The 18,845-nt window shown below is 41.9% G+C and overlaps 1 protein-coding gene across 6 annotated transcripts in view; it reads left to right on the top strand.

Moving 5' to 3' along the window:
- ehbp1 (EH domain binding protein 1) overlaps nt 1-18,845 on the top strand; it is a 167,911-nt gene that overhangs the window by 84,214 nt on the left and 64,852 nt on the right. For all 6 annotated transcript variants that reach the window (XM_080869874.1, XM_080869878.1, XM_080869877.1 and 3 more), the window contains 5 exons: nt 3,180-3,358; nt 4,542-4,590; nt 13,422-14,234; nt 15,481-15,522; nt 16,618-16,764. In XM_080869874.1, the coding sequence (XP_080726000.1) occupies nt 3,180-3,358; nt 4,542-4,590; nt 13,422-14,234; nt 15,481-15,522; nt 16,618-16,764 (1,230 nt within the window). The remainder of the gene's footprint in view (nt 1-3,179; nt 3,359-4,541; nt 4,591-13,421; nt 14,235-15,480; nt 15,523-16,617; nt 16,765-18,845) is intronic.

Raw genomic sequence — 18,845 nt, 5'->3', positions numbered from 1 at the left:
CCTTTCTCTCTAACATCCTTTTCCCTTCCTCCATTTTTTTTGCTTTCTTTGCCCCGTCAGATGTATGTTGTTGACACTGAGGCATCAGGAAATAATGGAATCTCTTGTCAGTGGCTTGTATTTTCTGCCCAGGCTGTTATGGCTGTGTATAATAGTAGCAGAGGAGGAGGAAGAGGGGAGGTTATGTGCCACTGATAGTAATGAAGGTTGCCTTTTCATTTTTTAATATGGAATGTTTGTGGGCCAAGGCAATGCTCTCCGCTAATCCTACCCTCGAGCCGAGCTAGCTACATGACTGTGTCAGTGTAACACACACACACACAAACGCACACACACAGTGACATTCACACAGACTGATAAAAGACACACACACACATGCACTCGCTCCTTTAGGCAAGACAGCAAACTGTTTGATAAGTCAGGGTGCATTTCTGCTCCTCATGAAAATTGCACTCCTGTGTTTGTGTCTTAAGGAAATGCAGCCAGTCCTGTAACGGACGATATGGTATTTGTTCAATATTTGATGGATATGAAAGCTCGAGTGGTGCGATGCATTTGTAAAACCTTTATCGGAAAAGGTGGTAATGAAACAGTCTGAGGAAAACTACACCCGCTTTAGGTTGTGATGACTGTAGGGTCGCTGCAAGGGGTTTGTCGGAAATGAAGAAAACATTTGGTTAATCTGTGCTTTTAAAATGGCTTGCCAATTTCCAGTAACGCACCTCCAAATACTTTTAATTGAAGTCAGAAGTATGTATAAGTGATTATTTGTGTGTATTTGTGGCAAGGTGAATGAGCCTTAAAGACACTTTCCCTTAAACTTAATATTTATTTCCACTGGCTGTGTTACACAGGTGTGTGTGTGTGTGTGTGTGTGTGTGTGTGTGTGTGTGTGTGTGTGTGTGTGTGTGTGTTTTCTGCCGGCTAGGGTACAGGGTCTGCGGCACTGGAGTGTGCTGTGTGTCTAATTGCTTTAATAGCACCTGGTCTCTAATCCCAGGTAATTAGAGCGCTCAAATTAGACAGCTACTTTCAACCGTCACTTGAAAAAGCAGAAGGGGAAGGCCTGGAGGAAGACCACTCCACACTGAAACTCTAAAAACACACACACACATTGTAATGGCACACACAAATGGCGGCAAAGGAAGAACACGACTGGAGTTTGAGTCTTTGGAATGATCAGTGCTCACGGTTAGAAACAAACAAAACAAAATAACCACTATCCACATGCTGTAATTTTAAAAATAAGATAATCCTTATCTTTTTGCCGCATGATTTTATGACTTCTTATCTTGTTTTTTTGCTTCCTTTTTCCCCCCTTTCCATTTGTTTGAGAAGCACTGAGGTTTTGTCAAGATCTCCTAAAACGTGTCTGACGGAGCTGTGGGTAAAGGTTAAGGCCCTCTTTTTAAAGATGAGCCGGAAATGTCAAGAGCCTGCCCCTCAGGCTCTCGCTACAGTCTCCCTGTACCAAGACTGCCATCGGGCCCTGATTGACTCTCTCACACACACACACACACACACACACACACACACACACACACACACACACACACACACACACACACACACACACACACACAGGTACAAAGGTTAGGAGCTGCTATTAGAGATGGCCTCCAGTCTCTTTCATCTGCTTTGGAGCTTGTGGCTTCTTGGTAGACTCCAGGCACATGGTCATAGTTTAAAATGCAACAATGGATGAGTAACAGACTTCCTTGTGCTTATAGGCTAAATGGCTTATTTTTTCACTTTTGACCTTGTAAACTAAATATATTTAATATTAAAACATTTGTGAACAGATAGGGCAAGGCCTGACGGCATTATCAAGCCTTTTTTTCAGTTTATAATGTAAAAATAACACAAAACCATCTAAAATTGACAAATGTTCTGATGAGGAATTAGTCAGCACGCTGGAAATTCTATCTCCTTAAAATTCAAATCTCCTCAGTCTTGGCTCCCATCCCTCGACTTTATTTCTTCATAATGCAGTAGCCGAAAGCAGCCAAGAGAGGGGGTTGGTTGGCCACCACAAGCCTTGTTAGGGGAGTGAGGTTCACACAGTGAGAACTGTCTTGAGCTGCAGCTCTCAACTGTGGGTCTTAAAACTGGGTTAACTAGTTACTGAGGTACATCACCTCATGTGCAACTAACTTCTTTCCTTCACTGGCCTCTGCCGAGGCTTGAGTAAAAGTGAAGTTTAAACATCACCTGGTAATGTTTGGATGTCACAGCTCTCATTTAAGTGAGTAATGTTAAAAAAATGTGTGCAGATAAAACAGACTATGTTGTAAACTTTCTCAAACATATTGCATAATATAATTCATGATGTCTGTGTTATTTGTCATATGTTAACTGCATTTTTTTTTTTTTTTTTTTTTTTTTTTTTTTTTTGCACAAAAGACTGATATACGCTTGCATTTGGAACACATTTCATTCTTTTTGATCATTGGCCTCTAATGTATTTAATCAAATCTCTATGACATTTTTGCCGTTCCTCTCCAAAATGATCTGAGAGAATTATCCCTTATCAGTCCCTCCATAACCAGATTAGTGAACAGCCAGCTGAATAATCAGAATAGCACGGGCGTCAGGCAAAGACCACTGTCTCCACACCACTGAGGATTTGTGGGATTTGGAGTCTAGGACAGGAAAGGCTCCTAAGCTTTTTCAACCCAGATAAGACTTCAAAGGCGGAGCTAATTAATAAGATGTTTACATTATTCACGGTCATACACTGCATTCTGAATGACCCTTCATTACGGCACGAGTCTGTGTGTGTGCACGTTCATTCGTGTGCAAGCTCTGTCATTCTGTCCCGGTGTCGTGCTAATTGGATGGGTAGTAGTTTTTAAGTGAAACATTTTTAATCAGTAATAAATAAGGAAAAGGGGGTTGTTTTGGAGTGAAGGGAAGGAGAGCTGCATAAATATATACTCTGGAAATTAATTGACAAAGTACAAGGGTAAAGTATTAATGTGTGGTGTCATTTGTGCTTTAAATATAGTGATCCCAAATGACAGCTGTAATTAAATCATGTATATCTGAATGTTGCACCAATCCCCTCATGTTTTTTTTTTTAAATTTATTTTAAAAACATGACATTTAAGGAGTCTCCCTCTTTCTTCTTTCTCCCCCATCATTACCCCTTTAACCCTGCCACCGCCTCCTGCCTGCAGCCCAGCCCAGTCCCAAGCCCCATTCTGGGAGGAAAACCCAATGCCAGCCAGTCCCTGCTGGCCTGGTGCCGCGAGGTCACGAAGAACTACCGTGGGGTGAAGATCACCAACTTCACCACGTCCTGGAGGAACGGGCTGGCCTTCTGCGCTCTGCTGCACCATTTCAGACCCGATTTGATGTATGAACCACAAACGCACAGATCACATTAAATTCACACTCATTCTGAACTTAATAACTAACTCAAGTTAGGTCATATGTTCTAGTTATACCTAATGTTATACCTAATCTTTTTTCATAACTTGTAGGGGTGCAACGTTACTCCCAGACTACTCTTTCCCCCTTTTGGGGAAAAAAAATCCCCAATGTAGAAAAGACGACATTAAAGCCCATTTGTCATATGTATTTTCGGTTAAAAATTGACTTCTGCATAGACATAGGTTTCCCACTGAGGTCTAAATCATCAGTCAAGCATCAGACCTATAAGATAGAAATATATAATTTCTTTTAGCTCGTATCCTCCTTTAGCATCTACTTTTTATCTATGTGTGGTTTCTAATGAAAACTGGAACCAGACAGATGCAATGAGGAACGATAAAGTAAATGTTGCAGACTGTATAACAAAGAAAATTGTTGAAAGAAACTGAGCAGAAAATAGGGAAAGTTGAGTAAGTTGCCGAAACTGACATTAACTATATCCAAATCAAGCTGCTTCAAAGACTCCACCGTTAGCTGATGGTGTGTTTGTATCGTGATTTCGGTCTCGGTTTCAGAATTCTTACACCCCTAATCCCTCGCTATTATATTTGCACAGCTAACCTGTAGTGTGCCCGTGTTTGATTAATGTGATTCATTCATACAAACACTCAATCTGTCATTTCCACAGTCAAAAACTGTTGTATGTTTGCTTCCGACACTAATTGTGTTGTTCTTGTGTGTGCGATTATAATTCTTTGAAGTATATTGTGTGTGTGTGTGTGTGTGTGTGTGTGTGTGTGTGTGTGTGTGTGTGTGTGTGTGTGTGTGTGTGTGTGTGTGTGTGTGTGAGTGAGACACTCAAAAGAACATTATATGGAAAACCTGCAGTCCCATCAAGGAGGCACACATGAAGATAATTTTGTGTACACGTGTGTGTGTTTGTGCTTGTGTGCCTTTCCTCTCCGGTGTGTTATTTTTACATATTTTCCACTCTATTAGTTCTGTTTATTGCACTGCTATGAAATTGCATGTTACAGTTCTAATACCATTACATGTGACGCATATTTAAACACACCTTTTTCTCCGCTATGTCTCTCTGTCTACCATTTTTTTTCTCTCTCTTTCTCTGCTCACCTCCTCTCCAACCCTCCCCACTGTTCTTTCAGAGACTACAAGTCGCTCAATCCTCAGGATATTAAAGAAAACAACAAAAAGGTAAGAGGCAGCCACCGCTGGGCCCTTCACACCACTTAGCTCCCTCCCATCCACATCTCCATTTGGCCTTATTTAGAGATCTGCCATTAATCCATGGATATTGTGTTTATGTGGTTTGAACGGGATTGGTAGACACACATAGGAAGACAGTCAAATGCATGTGCACACACAAATGACAGTTTTCATAAGATGTTCCCCCCCTGCTGTGATGTGTGTGTGACTTAGTCACCTGGCAGAGATGAGAAAGTGTGTTCAGCTCAGCAGCATGCTGGGAGCTTACTAAACTACTTTAGCAACTTGTGTGTTTTTAATAAGAGAACATTTGTCTTGTGTTGCTTAGAGCAGTGGCTTTAAATAGTATAAACAGGGATTTGGTGTCAGCCATACATTTTTGTTTTCAGTGGTTCAAAATTAATGGGACAAACTAACAATTACATGTAAAGACTTTTTAAAATACTTGGATGAAAAAAAACAAAACAATGTCTGCCTGAAATGTAAAACCGGGGTGTAGCACTATGGACATCAGCGAATGTTGTGTTTACTCCCTCGAGTTGCTCCCCCAGATCTTTACTGCAGCTGCCTGTAGGTACGTGTTTGTGGGTATTTCTGCATTCAGGTTTTTACTTAATAATCGAAAAGCAATCGAAAAGCATGCTCTCTTGGGTTTTAAATCAGATGACTGAGTCAGTTATTGAAGACTATCCCATTTCTATCCCATTGCTTTTGCAGTATGCTTTGAGTTATTATCCATTTGCGTGGTGAAGCGCTACCTGGTCAGTTTTGCAGCATTTGGCTGAATCTGAGCAGTGAGCATAGCTCTGTACACTGTTAGTTTTTCTTTAGTTTAGTCTGCTGTGGTCTTTCAGGCCTTTTGTTGATGCTGAGCTGGTCGGTGCATTCAATCTTTTTAATAATGCAAACGATTTTTGATTTGTCCACTTGTAAAGTTTTTGCTGTCTGAGGGTTATTTGGGTTTTACAGGCTAATGGTTGCTCACTTACAATAATATATCTTAGGATCTCATATTGACAATTAAATAAAAGTTACAGTGAAAACCTTCACAATTCAAATTCAGCACTTTGAATCAACAGCCTGCTTCATTTGTCTTCAAATAACAAGTGAGCAGGTCTCACCTGGCCATGAAATTGTCATCGTCAATGTCAATTATCCCATTAATTTTGAACCTCTGAATATGGGGGATTGTGTATAAATATGGTTGTCACTCTTAAACAGTTGTAAATTTATGTATATTATAAAACTCCCTGAATTAAAGCTCAAAGTCGCACTTTAATCCCATCTTGATTGTCTGATTTCCATCCCATGTTATTTTGTACAGAAGCAAAACTGCAAAATGTATGTGTGAAAAGAAGAGTTTCATTCCTCTCCTCTTCTAACAAATTTTGACCCACACATAAAGCAGATGTACACACCTATTTTTCATTGTTGCCCTATGTCTTCATGTCTGCACATTGACTGTTAAAGGTTTCCTTCCACACAGATCTACATTTTTTTTGCCCGCTGGCTCTTCGCCTCCACATTTACTTCTTCGCACACTGCTGTATTTTTCCCGCACTTACTACACACACGCTGCACGCACCTGTATTCACACGGCACACCAGCGGTCCCCTTTTCGGCCCCGAGGGCTACACGGAACGATATGCGTCGGGTTCCTGCAGCTTGATTTCCTCTTCTCATACACTCTCTGGCTGAGCGATAACCTCTGGTGGCCCTGTTAGGCATGAATGCTAGCCTGTTGACAATAACCACAGTGGAGGGAGAGGTAGAGACCCAATCCCATATCTGCTAACTGCCCCTCACCCCCCTCCAGGTGCTCAAGTAGCCCTGAAGAAATTGGCTAGATATAAGTAATATAGGAATATGCCGTAGAAGGTGATAGCTGGTGAATAGCTGCAGCACTGTAGCCGGCGTACTCCGACCAGCTTCTCTGTGGAGATCTACACCTGGTGCTCATGTATATTTGGCAATAATGGAGATACAGGTAGATATTACCTACCACTTCCTGTTAGTTCTCATGTAGCTCTCAAAAACCTGGGTCTATAATGTATGTATTTTTAGCTGTCATTGTTTCACACAATGCTGAGAGTGTTATAAGGGGTTAGACTCACGATATTGGCTAAAGTAATAGAATGGATGATATCATTTCTGAATGGCCATTTAATATAATGTTCTAACACCTTGCTGAATTTATGCTATGAAGAATTAAATCTTTATCCCTTGAAAGCTTACTAGGAGTAAACCTTGAAGCTCTTTTTTGAACTGAATCGTTTTTGTCATATTTCATGCCTGCTTATAGAACAGAAATGACTGTTTGCATCAGAAATTAAGTGAGGGTAGTCTTTGCCTGTGGAGCAACCTTTGGAAAATCCCAGAAACTCTTCCAATGGTCGTCAAAACACCTTTTCATGGAGATATACTGAGGTGTCAAAACTCATCGTTAGACCACAGGGGCGGTCGTCAAAAGCGTTGAGGCAGTCCAAACTAGTACCGAGCACCAGTGAACATTTCATCGAGAGATTTGACCCCATCGCTCCTAAATGTCATGCATAGCTTAAAGGGCGGTGATCATATTTACATATTTTGTTTCTTGTCTTTTAGCCTAACATTTCAACAAAATGTGCACTGTTCCTTTCATTTTCACTTACCTTTAGCTCCATGTACAGAGAAAATATCACAAGACTCTGATCAGAAAGATCTTCTGTTAGCTTCATCATTTGTAGAAGTACTCTGGTTGAGGTGCTGCCTGGAATGGAGGAAGACAGGAAGGAGGACATGGGGTGACCGGCTGCTAGCTGCGAATTCACCTGACCTACTTTACTGTGTCATCAGCACAGTGTATTCATACAGATGTTGTTCAGACTTTGTGGTGGGAATCTGGCAGTTTAATGTCTGATCCAAGTGAGCTGAACATTTGTGTTTTCACATGCACAGAGAAAGGTTCAGGGCTTCATGTTCATGGAAGGAAACTGCTTCAGACAGCAGATTCACATTTCAGAACAATGAGAGCAAGGCCCTCAGAAAAACAAAGCACTAAAATATCAAAGATAGCAGCCAGTGAAGTTGGTGGAGTTTTTTTAATTTAATTTTTCAGTCAATGAAAATACTCCGGTAAGTTTGCTTCCTCCTGGATTGTGCTGAGTCAAATATTGGCATTGCATGCTGCTTTATTTTGGTTGCTAGATTAATTTAGCTTCAAAATCCTATCATGAAGAGATGCTATGAGATGCAGTATCTGGAAGGTGTTGTATCACATCTCCAGCGTTGCTGCACAACTGTAAATGCAAGTGACTGATTGGATGTGGAAGCCAGGTGGTTCAGGAGAGCAGAAAGATTAGTACTGCACTGGGTGGTGTCATATAGCACCCTGAGGGTGTTTGAATAGAGAAAGTTGACCATCATAAAAAGAAAATGCTGACATGACATGAGATACAGTGGAAGAGAGCATAGTGTGGCAGATTAAGGACCCCAAAGCAGGAAAAACAACAAAATAAATGACAATGGGTGTTTAGAAAGGAGACTTTTTAAGAGGAAATCATAAATGTTTGCAGATCTGAGTGAAAGAGACTGATGAAAAGAGAAGAACCTGTTCAGTGCTGATTCCTGATGAGTTATTGGAAAGTATAGAATTTATTGAATGGAGAGCGGGAATGGAAATGTAGAGAAACGACGACTATCTCTGCTTTTCATGGGCAGTTGATAGACATGGCCCCCTCCTCTCACCGTCTATCTGTGAAAAGTGATTGCAATGAGCTCAGACTGTGCTGAATTATGACAGATAAGGGCAATCAATATTGGGGGTTGGTAGAAAAAAAAGGGGGAGAAAGTGAATAATTCAGAACATCCACAGCCTTTGAAATGATCTGTTATCAAACGGTATGTGTTTGCATGTTAATTTGTAGAGGTTTTGTATGTTTTATGACTTTGGAGCATCGATATGTTTGGACCTTTTGCTTGTGTGTGTGTGTGTGTGTGTGTGTGTGTGTGTGTGTGTGTGTGTGTGTGTGTGTGTGTGTGTGTGTGTGTGTGTGTGTGTGTGTGTGTGTGTGTGTGTGTGTGTGTGTGTGTGTGTAATGAGGCCAAGGAGAAGTAATTTGTCATGCCATCTGATAGTGTAGCACCAAGCACCAGGCTAAATCGCCCTGAGCGCAACCATGAGGGGTTGGGTTGAAGGAAGGAGGTGCTGATGATTGACAGCGATAGATAGCTGTCAGTCAATGAGAGGGAGTGGAGGGGGAGCAGGGAGCAGGGAGCAGCGGCCTGGGGCAGGCGGTGGTGACATTTAGTCCAGACCCAGAGCTTTGTCGGGAGGTTGATGGAAAGTGAGAAAACTAGATATTCTCCAAAATGTGTGATATATATATATATATATATATATACATATACATATACACTTTACAGGTAAAGGAAAAGGTTTTTGGTCCTAGATGCTTTCTGTAGTAGTTTAGCTGGTGTACTGTTGGTCAGTTGTACTCGGGGTTTGGCTGTATCTAGTTAAACCTTGTGCAAAAGAGGGATTGCATTTTTTTAAATAAGCTCGCCATTGTCAGTCAACGATGCATATCAAACAACATAATTTAAATGCCATTAAAAAAAATGAATGAGAGAGATTATTTTAACCCTTCTACACTTGAAGTTGATTTCACAAACTCGATGAAAGCCCACCATGAAGATGGAGCTTGATTCAACACCACCTTCTACTCCATTGCTATGCTACTCTGCTGCATGTAGTACACACAATAGTGAGTGTTATAAACAAAGGGTTGGAGCAACAGTACTGGCTAAACTATATGGGGGAACGTACATCAGCAGGTCTTAGTGGTGGGAATCACCAGGCGTTCTATGATATGTTATCACAGGACACAATACAGTATTATTGTGATTTCTTTATTATTTTTTATTTTAGAATATCAGAGTGATTTTAATCAGTCCAAGTCAGACTGTGAGTGTTTTCAGAAAGGTTACCTCCTGTCAGGTGGCCTGTGTGATCAAAAGTGGTCATGAGTGTGCAACACCCTCAAACTCTAAGAAACCATTTAGTTAGCAGAAGTTGCAGTCAGTTACAGAATGAGGAAAAATTCAATACAATCAGGCAACTACCATGTTTTTTGTACATACATGGAGGTTGATGTCCTGTATTTACTCATGTGACTGAGCTTGTTCTGAATGAGGAGTTAGCTTTGTCAAGCTAAGTGTATCCAGAGTTGGATGTTTTTTTTGGGGGGGTGGCCTGATTTAACATAAGTTTGCTCAACTAATATTATTAGGGTTGCAGTACTAGTATGCATTCACATGTATTTGTGGCAGGGCCTAGGAGCTTCTCATACATACTTGTTGAATCATATAAAGTGTTTTATTGCATTTTGTTTATATTTATATAGCAGAATCTTAACTGTAATAAGCATAGTGTATTTATGTAAATCTCAGTCATCACACATACAGTGATTATTAACATCTATATATTTTTATAATAACTATATAATATATTCAATTCATTATCCCTCTGCAAATGTGATGTTACGTTCTTTGTTTCCATTTTTTCATGTTTCACTTGTGATGTACATCGCCTGTATGTAATTTAACAGCCACAAAATTTGTATCCAGTAGATTTTGTTCGGCTCAGTACAAAACACAGAATGGAGAATTTTAAAAAGTGCCAAAGGCCCATAGGAGGGGATTTCGCTCATTAGTAAAAAATAATAATAATAAAGATAATGATATAGTTATAATAAGACTCATTAAAGCTTGATAGTAGATTATTTTATTAAATTTCCTGGGCCAGCCGTATCTCCTCAGCTCTTTTTAAGACCTGTGGTTCTTCCTAAATGGAGCCACACTGTTGCACTTGATATTTGCTTTACCTTACAATATAAAGTACCTTAAGGCAACTATTCTTGTGATGTAGCACTATTTATTTGTGCAGCTGGATAGTGTAGTGGTAAAAATACACACCTCTGGAGTGGGGGTCGCAAGTTCAATCCCCGCCATGCTAAAAACCAGCCCTGGAGTGGCGCAGCTACGTTTGCAGCCTGTCTGGGTGACATAAAAGTGGCTCAAGCCATCTTTTTTACTCCCTATAACTGTTTCAGCCCACTATGAGTATGCATGATTATGGTTATATTTACTGTTTTTAAAATTTAAAAGCTAAACATGCGTTTTAAAAGTTATTTTAAAAAGTAATTTTCAGCAAGAAATAAGTGAGAGAGAGGTACATTGTTATTTCTGGCATCTCTGTTTTGGTAGTTTTGTTGTATTGCCACTTTAATTTTTTACTTTACTGGAGATGCTGTACTGTGTCACAGACTGCAGGCTACCACCTTTGAACACCATCCTCTTAAAAACAACAGGGCTTTGCTGAGTAGTCATCATTGTCTCAGTACGATACGACCAATACTTTTCAAACTGTAAGAGAAGATATAAGAAGAATAAAGCATGACACTAAGGTCGAAAAGACTGTAGCGCATGTCAAGACTAACATCGACCCTGAAACAAAACCCAGTTCGAGAGCCTCCCCCGACCTCCTCCTCATGCAGCTCTCACTTTCTCCCACTCTCACGCTTTCCTTTCTCTCATTCTTTCATTCTGTACCTATTGAGCAGCAAAGTTGTCGCTCTCTTTCACAGCCTACCCTGGGCAAGAGGGGAACAATGCAAGCACACTTTGCTCCCCTGAATACGTGTTAGAAACCCAATCAGGCCCTCTTATTCGTCATATTCTTTTCTCTTTTTTCTTTCACAGTCCTGTCAGGGAAAAGGGACGGGGGGGGGCTCGCAGCAAAGGCAAACCCCTCTCTGTTCTCCCTTTTCTTTTTTTCCCGCCGTCTCCTTTTTTTCCTGCTTTGTTTTTGTGTACATGCACTCACATGCACCTCATTTTCCTGTGTGAGTATAGTTATTCTACCCATGGTTAGTTTTTTAAATCAGTAGAAATAAAACAAACAGGTAAGAGTGGAAAAACAGTCCTTCTACCAATTGATTGTAAATTGAGAAATGCCTCAGGTATATGAACTCTACAAAAGCATGCATACATGCCATAGTTACATCGTAAACCATGTACTTTTAACATCTCTTAAAGGAAAACCGGCTGTACAGGAGCATCAAGGAAGTAGCCACTGTGATGTCAATGAGTGATTTGTGATTGCCTCAAGTTAATCCCTTTGTTTTTATTTTTTTGTATTTTTGACAACCAGAAGTGACCTTTTTTAGACGAACTTGTCTGTAGAAGACACCAAAGACACTGTGAGGTCCACCTGTGTCACCATACCTGTCTGTGAAATTGGTCTTGCCCCTGATAATTCAGACTTTTGGTCTTAATGCAACTGAAACACGCAAGTTATAAAATAAAACAAAAAAAACCCCTCATCTGCAGTTTTTGTAAAGTGGGAAATTTGCTATAGAAAGACTGCATTGTACCAGGCTGTAAACATGCTTATATCTGTGACTAAAATTAGGAATTTTAACACAACATCTACCTGGCTTTTGGGTCCAGCCTGCTGTTGTCATTAGAGAAACATCAGTTTTTTTCCGTCCTGGCTTCATTTTTAGCCCCTGCGGTTGCAGCTTGGTTAGAATCCACTTTTTCCCCTCTTATAAAAACACCTCAGTATATATAGGACGTGGTTTGACAGACTTGAGAGCAATTTCTGAGTTGTTCCATGCATAGTCACTACATAGGCACCTCTAACTACTGATACAGTATGATTTAGTAACCAGGCCAAAAATATGACAGAGACCACACAATTCAGAAAAGAGCTTTGAGGTTTTCTCCTAGTAGGCTTTCAAGGTGTAAAGAGTTAACCAACAGCTCAGTAGTAGAAAGGCCCCATGTGAGAGTAGTGCAGGTGCACATTTTTATCCAGGGAAAAACCCACTGGATTTTTTCCACACTAGTGGAAAAAATCCACTAGTGTGGATATGAAGCAGACTATCTCCTGCTGTGTGCTACATGTGAGAAAAGCCAACTTTGGACCGTATCCCGACCTGCTTCTTACGATATTGTCCAGAATAAAAGTGAAAAAATGTCTCTAGAGGCTAGTTTCACAAGAAATTGGAGACTGAAGAAGCAGGAAAGAACTCAAAATTGTAAATAGTTAAGCAGGCTCTTCAACCATCAAGGAGGGTTTGGTGGAAATCGTGGGGGTTGATAGACTGAGCAGATCAACAGAGGCAGTGAAACAAACGGGTGCAGCAACAGGTTGGAATTAGATCAACACTATCAAGCAGGCCAGATACAAGCTGCGATACCTGAGAGAGATGGATGACGAGGTTGTGTGTGCGCAGGAATGGAGGCTGTGTGTTTGTGTGCTGTTAATCTATTTATTTACCTGTCATTGGCTGCGATAATGGTTTTCATCCCTTCTCTCTGTGTCTCTCTGTCTCAGTCTATCTTGTGATGGGGGATTGGTTTTTCGTGTGTCGCTTGATAATCACACCTGTATTTTCTCATCAGACTCTAATCAGACCAATTACACGCGTGACGGAGAGCGTGGGCATGTTGATGCAGGGGAGCGATAAAGACACACACATACACACTCACAGACACTTCGGGATTAAGCTCTCTGTCTTGGGGTATCTACGTCCCTTATCGGGGACAACCATCCCTGACGTGGCCTGTCAGCAGGCATGCCAAAAGTGTCGCTCACGCACAAACACATGCGAACACACTTAGGTCATGTATGCAATGCACCAAATATAATCTATGTCTAAAAAAGAAAGCATGCCTCTCCTGTCTTGCTATTTACCCTTTGATCCCTCTCTGCCCTCGTTGTGATGAAGAATACTCTGAAAGTCTGTCTATTCTCGTACTTGTTTCGATAGGCATATGACGGCTTCGCCAGCCTCGGCATCTCTCGTCTCCTGGAGCCATCCGATATGGTGCTGCTGGCCATTCCTGACAAACTAACAGTAATGACCTACCTGTATCAGATCCGGGCCCATTTCTCTGGCGAGGAGCTCAATGTGGTGCAGATAGAGGCCAACAGCAACCGCAGCACCTACAAAGTGGGTGACTTTGAGACTGATACAAATGCATCAATAGACCAGGACAAGTTCTACGCTGAACTGAACGATGTGCAGCCCCGCAAGGCTGACTCTCAGGCTGCTGTTTCTGCCAGCGGTGCCACCACTGAATCTAACACAGCTGAAGCTACTGAGGGAGAGGTGAACGAGCAAGGTTTGAAGGCCGAGGTAGGAGCAGTTTCGGCCGGCTTGTCGACTCCAGCGCTGTCACAGTCCTCGCTTCCTGTCCCATCACCGCGCACAGTATTAGTTTCCACAGCAACAAACTCAACCTATGTGATGGCGTCAGGCTCTGAGGAGAGGGGAAATCTACAGAAAGCAAACACTTTAGACCTTAGTGAGTTACCACAGCGAGTGGAGATGGAGAAGGAAAGGCAAAACAAGGATGAACCAGGAGAGCAGAGAGGAGAGGGAGCTCCCGAACCAGCGTCCCCTACCAGGAGAGGAGCTACTTTGTCCCACTCGCCACCCCATCCGAAACTGGGCTTCTCCTACAACAGGGATGCCGACCTCATCAAGAAAAAGAGGGCAAGCCTGCGTCACTCAGAGTCTGAGCCTGCATCAGATACCAGCTCTTCTCCAGTGAATCATACAGATGCCCCAGTCAAACAGGTAAATACACATGAAGCCTAACATTTCATACTTTATTAACACACTGTAGTGTTTCCTGAATATTGTAAATATATGACGTTGGAAAGTAATCAACTAAATTACACACGTCTAATCTTGAGTCCAGTGCCTTAAAACACCTCTGGGTCAGTCTGTATGATCTGGACTAATTCTAACTGCTTAATGCAGGTATTAAGATTCTGACAGCGTTTGCGTGCAGATTCCTGCTTTTCCCCCTAAATGAATTGTTCTCATTTTTATCCTTGCACCCTGAATTTGATTGAACCTTTCACAGCTACATCAGTCAAAGACAGAGGATACGGTGAACATTCATTCCCTTCTGACGCTCGCTAAGCTTCAAATCCCGACCTCGTTGATGCGGTTGCAGAGATGACCGTACTGAAACTCTCCCGTTCTGCATTAGATGTTGTCGTCACCTGTCTTGTAGCCGAGAACCAGACGCGTCTGGGCCGAGCCTTTAACACGTGGCAACTATGAAAGGCACTGGGAGAACCCCCTGCTTTGACATTTCATTATATTTTTCATTATATTTCTCATCCCTGCAGTTGATGGCAGTCGCACCGTGACTGCTCAGGCGTGGCGATGCTTTGCACCGAGCACACATCATCTCGTCTCTCACACACGCCCTGTGACACACACCTGTATGTGCGTGTGTGTGCACAATCACACTGAATGCACTGCTGTCTGCGTTGGTTAACCCCAGATTACTGCTTGTTGTTTACAAGTCGAAAGGTCACAGGGCAAGCGGGGGGCTATGACAGTCATGACATCCCATTTTGATCTGCTTTTATCTAGTTAGCAGGATGTATCCAGGCCAGATTTGGGGTAATATTGCTAAATGTAAAAGCTCTGCTTACAATACACCCAGAATTACCTTGCAGATAAAATTCTGACTTCAGTGTGTGGTTTGCTTATTTGCCAAAGCCGTCATGCTCTCCACACAAATGGACCCAGACAGGGCTATGAGCCCAGGTTCCCCTCAGAGGGTGCATATCATAGGGAACATACCTGCTCCTGGATTAGAAAAGCATAGGGCTGAATTAATCCCCCACTTGCTGCATGTCCAGTAAAGAAATGTGAAAGCCGCTTGTGTGATAGTTTGCGGCTGAAGATAAACACATCACTCACCATTCTAAACAACATTATTGGTTTCATTCTTCTGGGGAAATGCTTTGAAAATTAGGAGTGCCTCTTTGACCACTGCAGTCATGATTTATTTTCTTTTTAGGAGCCACGACCTGCCCCTGTGTCGAGCCCCCCAGCTGAGAAGGTGAGTATGGTTTAAAAGAAATGGATTGTTTTAGTACTTCAGACCTTGATTAGCAAGTGGTAAATTATAAGGAGAAGCTACCTTACATAGGAAGTGGCCGCAGTCTTGAGCAATAGGGCAAAAACACGGACAGTTGGAGATCCAAAGGCTGAGTAGTCATTCCTGTTATACTTCTTTAAAGTCCGCTTAAAGTCAACTGCCTGGGTCCATGCATAGGTGGTGTATTTTGATATAAATTCTCAGTGAACAAGTCCAGGCAGTCACAAAAACTAAGCAGGCCGGTTGGCATCAGCATGGACCTTTGCGCTTCCCAGGTAGACCCTAGCGGACTCGTGGATGCGAAAAGTATGCAACCTCTTTTTATCTTCTGTGACTTATTACCCAGGTGATATACTAGGTATGGATACCAAAGATGATTTCATTTTTATATCATTAAGAAGTTAGATTTAAAAAAGCTATATATTATTATACAACATTCCAGGATTTTTTCCTCTATCTGGCATGCATGTTTATGCCGCATTGGCAACCACCAATTGCTAGAGAAAAAATGGTTACTCCACATTTGGTTGGCGAGTGATTGCGGGAGGCTGTCGCACTTCAAACCTCCTTGCAGTTTGTTTGGTCACTAGCGGTTTATGACAGTTGTCACTGGTTTGCCTGGAAGACATTGACTTTTAAAACGTAAAAAGCTGAAGTTGACCCATTTGAAACCTGTTATTTTAGTGGTAATGCACAACAAAGTTTCACTACCGCTCTGTGGTAGAGACAAGTTTGCAGACAAGTCAACATCCTCCATGAAAATCAAAGTTGACCACGTCAATCTGCTAGCATCCAAAGAAATCACAAGGTTTTTAGTGCAACACCCTCTTTGCAACCAGTTTCAACTATGGGGAACCTGCAACCTCCAGCAATCACTCACCAATCAACCCTGGAGGTTGCCAGGGGGTCACCGGTCTGTAGGTCTGTGTGATTGAGGTCTGGCTGAAGAAAGCTTACCTTATTTATGGCACAATGTGATTACAATGAACCCTTCCCAGTCTCAGTTACAATAGCTTTAGTTTTCTGAGTGTATCCTCTCTCTTTTCACATGTGTAGAAGGTCCTCTCTCGTCAGGAGGAGTTGAAGGAGAGAGCCAGACTCCTCTTGGAGCAGGCCCGCAGAGATGCTGCGATGAAAGCCGGCAGCAAATACATCTCCAACTCAGCTGCAGCTGCACCAAACAGAGCTGCAGGTGTCTGTGATGTAAGTCCAAGCCTTCCTTTTTGTCTGTGTGGGATTGGAGGTGTTGGTATTGTCCACTTAAAAGAATGAAATTGTCTCTGTTCTACCATCATTCTGGTAGAGTTTGATCTTCGTTTCATCTGCCCAAAGAATGTTTTTCCAGAACTGTGCTGGGTTTTTTTTAATGTTTCTTTTTTACTGTAGTCCAATCTGGACTGTCTGGTCTTGAGGCGTATGACTGGCTTGCACCTTGCAGTGAACCCTCTGTATTTACTTTCATGCAGTCTTCTTTTTATGGTAGACTTGGATATCGATAAATCTTCTTCCTGGAGAGTGTTGTTCACTTGGTTGGCTGTTGTGAAGGGTTTCCCTTCACCATGGAAATGATTCTGTGATCATCCACCACTGTTGTTTTCCATGGACGTCCAGATCTTTTTGCGTTGCTGAGTTCACCAGTGCTTTATTTCTTTCTCAGGACATACCAAACTGTCACTCCTAATATTTTAGCAGTTTCTCAGATGTTTTTTTTTCTGTTTTCGCAGCTGAAGAATAGCCTGTTTCTCCTGCATGGAGAGCAAAATCTTCCAAATGCAAGCACCTCACGCAAAATCAACTCCAGACTTTTTTTCTGCTTAACTGATAATGACATAACGAAGGAGTTTCGTCACTTGCACATGAAATAACCTTTGAGTCAAAGTACTCCAATTAAAAACTGAGCGGCACAACTCCTAAGAAAGCTGCCCATCTACACATTAGGCCATGACCATTATGTAACCATTACTGGAATATGTTTAAGTGAACAGGTAAAAAAAACAAAAAACAAAACTTGTGTCAGTGTCCAAATATATATGGACATAACTGTAGATGTGGACATTGTATCTAAGAAAGGCCCTGAGAGTCAGGATGAGGTCTGTGTAGTGAGTAAAAGCTTGCTTGAATATGAGTTTTGTTGTATGGCATCACGTCAGTGTGCAGGGAAAGCTAATAGGGTGACCCCACACCTCCTCAACTTATTCAGCGCCCTCATGTCACTTCCACAGTCTCTCTATTTGCTGCTCACTGCGCTTCCAACATGCTGGAAAAGCTTGTCCAAACTGTCTCATCCTGTGGCAGCCCACTTTGGTGAACACTTTAAGGAAAGGCTTTGAGAAGGAGAGAAGACTTTTCCTTATTAACTTCTGCTGAGACTCACTTACACTCTGGTGTGTGGAACATGTCAGTGTGGAAAGCTCAAATATGGATGGACTTCTTCGCTCTCTCCTCTCACCATAAACATGTCTCCCCCTCTCTCTCGTGCTCTCTCTCTCTCTACTCAGACTCTCTCTTTGGTCATCTTGACTCTGCACAATTTTTATGACATCCCCCACCAATTTTGCTGCCCCCTCACTTTACCCTGAACACTGAGTAAATGTTGTACACAAACACCTGTCAGCAAAAGTACATTCATGGTAAAAAAAAGAAAAAGAAAAAAAGAAGGGGGCCAGAAATCGCTGTAGCGAAGCAAACTAGACTAGAGAAGATGCGAGTGAAATTGCCAGCTCTGAACTGAGCACGCTCCACTGAACATAATATACTGGGAGGAGGGGGCACACTGATGAACCAGGAGTTACCCTGGGAAAGCACTGTGGTCAAATCCTCCGTTATGTTTCCAAATATTTCAGAGAAAAGGAAAGGGGGAGGGTTAAGAAAAAAAATATGGTCTTGTGAGAATTGTGACGACAAGGGATTTGAGGGTAAAATGAAATAAATACCTTTTGGTAATGAAATATCTAAAAGGCAGCAGCCGCATGCCCCCTGCGTTTGCTCCCTGAGTCCTTAAAGAGAAATATGCCCTTGAATTAGATGTTTTTAAAGTGTGTATGTGTGTGTTGTCGGTGTTTGTTCATGTTTGTGCGCCGGCCACAGGAATAACCAGTTCGGCATAATCTGAGGAAATAAACGAGGACCTTCCAAGGACTGGGAGCCGTTAAAAGTCTTCAGTGGAAGAAAGCAAATTAAAAGAGTTTTTCAAAGCTGTTGCAGTGCTGATATATTTCCTTAGCCACAAAAAAAGGTCCTCTTCTGTCCCTTGTTGTCTGGCAAGATGGTGGACTTCACTTAGA

This window comes from Rhamphochromis sp. 'chilingali' (genome assembly GCF_963969265.1).
Source record: "Rhamphochromis sp. 'chilingali' genome assembly, chromosome: 20".
NCBI lineage: Eukaryota > Metazoa > Chordata > Actinopteri > Cichliformes > Cichlidae > Rhamphochromis > Rhamphochromis sp. 'chilingali'.
This window is presented reverse-complemented; position numbering and strand designations above follow the sequence as displayed.